At 39.4% G+C, this 6,203-nt stretch overlaps 1 protein-coding gene across 1 annotated transcript; it reads left to right on the forward strand.

Moving 5' to 3' along the window:
• Positions 1-318: 318 nt before the first annotated feature.
• Positions 319-5,299, forward strand: LOC127543329 (adenylate cyclase type 3-like; the record flags this gene model as incomplete). Its single annotated transcript, XM_051969372.1, has 4 exons — positions 319-396; positions 2,528-2,658; positions 4,168-4,279; positions 5,172-5,299. Coding segments are annotated over exons 1-4 (449 nt in total), but the record flags the coding sequence as incomplete, so codon positions are not given.
• Positions 5,300-6,203: the final 904 nt, after the last annotated feature.

Raw genomic sequence — 6,203 nt, forward strand, 5'->3', positions numbered from 1 at the left:
TCACCTCAGAGTGATTTGGATGATTGCTTTTTCCTCTTAAGACTCCCTGAGACTCCTCCTAGGGTTGCCCTTGGCAGTTGGCTAAGGCTCCAGGTCTCTGGGTTCCCTTAAAATTCCTCCCAAGCCAATAACCACAGTAACTTGGGGGAATTTGCTTCTTAATTGCCATGAGATGGATTTTAGGACAGTCTTGGGGTCACCTAGTTCCTGTTGAAGATTTCCCTCTTCCTTTGAGATCATAGTATAGGGGGGCCTAGTGGCAGTGTCCCTAAACATATACACACAGAGAAAGAAGGTGGTGGGGCACCAGGGTTTCAGATGTGGCTTGCCTACGTCGATGAGCCCTCTGGAGACATCGGCCCAGGAGATACCGTTGCTACCTCCATAGCTCCTCAGGTGCATTCAGGGCAGGATGCACTGGGCTTATTTTGATCTCCCATTCCACAGCTTTAATGAAGTTCATCAGAGTCTTCAAGGCCATGAAGTACATTGCTATGGAAATGAAAGATGAATAGTAACAACCATACTGAGTTATACAAGCTGAAATTTGCCATTGCTTATGTTGAAAATTAAAAAAAAAAAGATTCTCTGCCATTAAAATAGAAAGACCATGAATCAAAAGACCTTCATCCTAAACCTAACTATGCTACTTTTGAGTTGTGTGACCTTGGTAGGTTGCTTCACTTCTGTCTCATTTTCTTTATATGTAAAATAAGAACAATTATATTTAATTAATTCAGTAAGCACTTCGGTGGCATAATGGATAGAGCATTGAGCCTGAGTCAGGAAGAGACAGAGAGAGAAGGAAGGAAGAAAGGAGGGAGGGAGAGAGAAAAAAATCCTCAAGTTTAGATTTATTCATGAGATAATCCATAAGGCTTTTAATATCCTTTCTCAAAATTGTTCATATCTGACCCATTCTCAGAAAAAGAAATAGAAAGACAAAACAGCCAGGAAGTAGAGGGCCAGAAACTTATCTATCAGGTTTCCTTAGGCAAGCACAGTCTATAGGGTGCTTACTGAATTCTTCTGCCAGTCACCATTTTCTGCCAGAGTTGGGGATATGGGAATGTACTGCTGAGAAAAGGAGAAATTATCTTACTTCTTGATGTACTCTGAGTTGGAAGTCCAAGGGGGAACAAATAGGAAAGAGAACCATTGTTGAACCTTTTCATCAAATCAGTAAAGGGGAGTAGCTCCTCTGACAAGAGTCCATTCTCCTGAGCTCAGCTAATCAGTGAAGTCTCCTTCCTTTAGAATCTCATCACATTAATATTAGGACTGGGGGCAGAGAGAAATGATAAAATTGATTGAATTCACTCTGTACTTTCTCTTGATGACTTCATCATCATGGGTTCAGCTATCTCTGTGTAGATGACTCAAAATCCATATAACTAGCCCTAGTTTCTTTTCTGAGAGTCTCGTATCTTGGATGTTCCAGGAAAGTTCCAGAAACTCATTTCTAAATCAAAATTAATTATCTTTCCTAGCTATCCTATATCTTTTGAAGTGCTACCATTCTTCTAGCATTTCAGATTCATGCTCTACGAGTCAACTTCAAATCTTCAGTTTCATTCACCACCCCTCTCCTCCATCTAATCAGTTCCCTTCCAAGTCTTATTAACTTTGTTTCCCCATCTGATATCTTCTTTCCATTCATACCACAACCACAACAGTTGTAGCTTTTATCATCTCTTACCTGGGATTTTGCCAGAACTTTTTAAACGGTTTGTTTCCTCCCATTTCTCTCCTCCCCACTCCATTTTCTATACAATTGCCAAAATAAAGCCTGAGTCTAACCATGTCAACCACAAAAATCCCTTCAGAGGCTTTCTGTTACTTCTAGGAATTTAAAACATCATTCTTCTTTATGCACCCTACATTCATGTCAAACTTGCCTGGCTACTGTTTCATCTACATGGCGGCCCATCTCTTTGTTCTGTGTCTTTGCAGAGGATATATCCCATGCTTAAAATATGTTCCCACCTTACCTCTGGATTTCGTATTTCCTAGCTTCCTTCTAGACTCAGCCCAAGTACCACCTTTTTATGAGGCTTTCCCCTAAACCCCTCAGCTGTTATTGCTTTTCTTCATCCTGTAAAGTATCTTATACTTATTATGTTGTAATATTATATATATGTATATATGTATATATGTACGTATCTATCTATCTATATATCTATATCTATATCTATCTATCTATATATGTATGTATATATAGTTGTACTGTTTTTCCCAATTGAATGTAAATTTCTGGAGGACAGAAATTTTCTTGTTTTTGGCCCTGTGCTTCCAGCACTAAGGACAGCACTTATAGTTTAAAACACATATTGGTTGATTGATAAGGACTGTTTTTAGACAGTCCTCCATTACAGTGATTCTTGAATCTGTCATTGAGATAATACACAGAAAATAAATTGAGATAACAGATGCCATAATAGTAAAAGAAAAGTTCCCATTGGAAAGTTCAGAGTCCAAGCCTATTTTCTCTGTTAATGCCCGTCCCCCCTTTTTTTTCTTCTTACAGGAAAACCTTATGCTTTCCATCTTACCCAAGCATGTCGCTGATGAGATGTTAAAGGACATGAAGAAAGATGAGAGCCAGAAAGACCAGCAGCAGTTCAATACTATGTACATGTACCGCCATGAGAATGTCAGGTATTCCTAACCCCAGTCCCTGACCTAGAGTGGCTGGAAGATAAACTCCCTGCTAGACTGCCCTACGGTGACAAGGCCATGACCACAGAAGAGTGCTGAAGGGGAATGGAGATCTGAGCTCTGCTGAGGGGTGTGGGGGCTAGCATGTAAAAGGATTTCCCCCAGGGACTTGACTCCTGCTTTGAAACGATGTCCCACTCCTTCTTATACTTTTAAGTGCTGCCATCATGGCATTTATCATGGAAGGAATGCTGAGCTCGGATTCAGCAGAGATCTGGGTTGGATTATACCCACTGGCTCTTCCTAGCTGAGTGACTGTGCCTCAATGAATCTCATTTTCCTTATTTGTAAAATGGGGTCAGTAATACCTAACTTACAGGAATACACTGAGGACCACATGAAATAACATGAGTAATGCCCTTAGGAAATATCAAAGCCATATGAAAATGTCAACTTTTGTCACTAGACTAAGAGGTAAAGGGAAAGATTGAAGGAGCCCTTGAAATAGGTATTAGAGAATGAGTTCAATTTCCTCTTTTCTCTCCCTTACAGGCTGTGTGACCATGGGCAAATTATTAGCTTTTCGATTTCTTCCTCATTCATAAAATAGAAATAATTGTCTTTGTCTTGTTTACTTCACAAGGCATATATAGTAAACTATATATTTACATATAGTTTATATATAGTAAATATATATATATAGCATATATAGTAAACTATACATACGTATATATAGTAAACTATACAGTAAACATATAGTAAACTATAAAGCCCTAGAAGATATAAGCATAACATAATTATATAAGTTTTGGATACTTAATTGAATTTGTCACTTTCTAGCCGCCTTGGGAGATGGGATTCATTTATTATTGAGATGGGATGGGATAACCTCCTACATAATTCCTTTCTTGTGTTTCATATTTTTTCTTCAATTATTAGAGTCAAAATTCAGAGGGAGAGGGAAAGATCTGTTTGTGGATAGTAACAGCTAATTATGACTAGCTTTTAGATATCTTTAAGTTTACAAGATGAACATATAACATTCATTATTTCTTTTGATTCTCAAGAATTCTTTGAGGTAGGCACTATAATAATCTCCATTTTCCAGTTGAGGAAACAGTCTGAAAGGATTTAAATGATTTGCCCACAGTCAGATAGCTAAGTAATTGAGTATTTGAAGGAAGCTTAAGTCTTCCTCACTCCAAGTTTCCCAAACCACTTAGCCACCTCTAGATAAATCCTAGGATATTGACAGCAGCAGCATCCTGAATTTGCCTGTGGAAAATCAATCAACTTACTATGTGCCTACTATGCGCTAAGTACTGTGGTAGGTTCTGGGAATACAAAGAGAGAAACAGAGCAGCCCAGTCCTCAAGAAACTTATATTTGATAGAGCTTTAAATAAAGACAAGCCCTTTATAACACTAAAGCAAGCCTGCCCATTGGCAGAGTTCCACTTTGTTTAGTAGGTGACTTCTAGAGGCTAATTTTTTCCTCTTTTTTCTACAGCATTCTGTTTGCTGACATCGTGGGTTTCACTCAGCTATCTTCAGCCTGTAGTGCCCAGGAGTTGGTGAAGCTGCTCAATGAACTCTTTGCCCGCTTTGACAAGCTTGCAGCTGTAAGTATACCATGTCCTCTTCTCTTTCTAGCAGTGTCCCTATGGGTCTGGAGCTGGCCTTTGTCTAGATAGCCATCCCTATTTTCTTTCATCTGTCCTATGCTTTACTAGCTCTCTTTTCCCTGGACAAGGTGAAAGGCAAAAATCTTCCAGGCTTCCTTTAAGTCTTAAGTAAAATCCCATCTCTACAGCAAACCTTCTCTAGCCCCTTAATTCCATTGCTTTCTCTCTTTTAATTTTGTGTGTGTGTGTGTGTGTGTGTGTGTGTGTGTGTGTGTTCAGAGAATGAGAGAAAGAGAGAAGGAAGAGAAAGAGAGGGAGGGAGAGGAAGAAGGAGAGGGGGAGAGAGGGAGGTAGGGAGAGAAGGAGGGAGGAAAAGAGAGAGAGAGACAGACAGACAGACACTGAGTGTGCTTGCTTTATATACATTTGTTTGCATGTTGTCTTCCTCATTAGTTTGTAAGCTCTTAGTAAGGTCAGGGACTGTCTTTTGCCACTTTTTTAGATTTTTATTTTTGGATTAGGTGAAAAAGGAAATTCTTGTCTCAATTGCTACATAGCCTTAATCACTGGATGGGTGTCACCTCAGTCAAACTGAGACCTGCTGAAGACCTTAACCTAAAAAGACCAAGGTCTCATCCTGCATCCAAAGCCATCTCTAGTCGTCCTGATCTGTATCTGGCCACTGGACCCAGATGACTCAGGAGGGGAAAGTGACCTTTCACAGCCTTCCTTCACTTAAATCCAATTCATTTACATGTCATCGTGTCATCTCCCTATTGTTAGCTCAGCACTTAGCACAGTGTCTGACACTTATAGCTGTTTAATAAATGTTTATTGATGATCAAGTGAAGGAGTGAAATGCCCAAAACTGGTTTTTTACCTATTTCAGAAATACCATCAATTGCGTATCAAGATTCTGGGAGATTGTTATTACTGCATCTGTGGATTGCCTGACTACCGGGAGGATCATGCCGTCTGTTCCATCCTCATGGGGCTCGCCATGGTGGATGCCATTTCGTAAGTGTTTGGGGGATGCCCCATCTTATCCACTTTCCAGAGTGGTTGCATGTCCTCATAAACATGGGGCTTGATGTAGTCCCTAAATTGGAAGCATTGGGTCTTGGAGAACAGATTGGTCCAGGCAGAAAATAAATTTGTCAAGAGACAGACTTAGCACAAAGAACATTCATGATCCATGATCCTATGGATGGACAGATGAGAAGGCACTGATTGGTTGATGCTCTCTAAGTGTGCTTGCAAATTGTACATTCTTTGTGCTATCATCCATTAGAAGCTCTGACCCTTCTCTGAAGTAGATGAGATTTGATATTCATTCAATCAAGCATATATTGAGCCAGCTACTGGGGATACAAAAACAAAAATAAATAATCCGGGCCCCTCTCAAAAGTGAGTAAGTCAATGCATGAATATAATACAACAAATACAATGGAAAACGTTAGTGGTGGATACAGGTAGAGAACATTAGTTCAAGTCTTGGCTTTCCCTTTGGTACCCAAGGACTTTGCAAGTTGTATCATCTTTCAAGGCTTCAATTTCCTCATCTTTAAAATGTGGCAGACTGGCTTAGATGACCTCTAGGGAGTTTTCAGCTCAAGATCTCATATTTTATGTTGTCTGGCAAAATATGTTTAAAATATTTTATAGAGTTTATATCACAAAATAAATGTCTCGACGTGATGGAGAATGAAATTTAAAATAGGTACATTCATGGAAAAAATATTAAAATGTTCCTTGTTGAGCTCATTTTTTCCCTAGATCGTTGTACCTTAGATAGCTGCCAACCATCCCAGTCCCATCTCCAGTAATAGCATATTGGCTTCTTCTTGTATCCATTGGTCCAGTGTGCCAGAGAACTAGCTTTTTGTAATTTATTCCAAACTGAATTGATTGTAGGGGACTA

Source organism: Antechinus flavipes, unplaced genomic scaffold (genome assembly GCF_016432865.1).
Source record: "Antechinus flavipes isolate AdamAnt ecotype Samford, QLD, Australia unplaced genomic scaffold, AdamAnt_v2 unplaced_scaffold24, whole genome shotgun sequence".
NCBI lineage: Eukaryota > Metazoa > Chordata > Mammalia > Dasyuromorphia > Dasyuridae > Antechinus > Antechinus flavipes.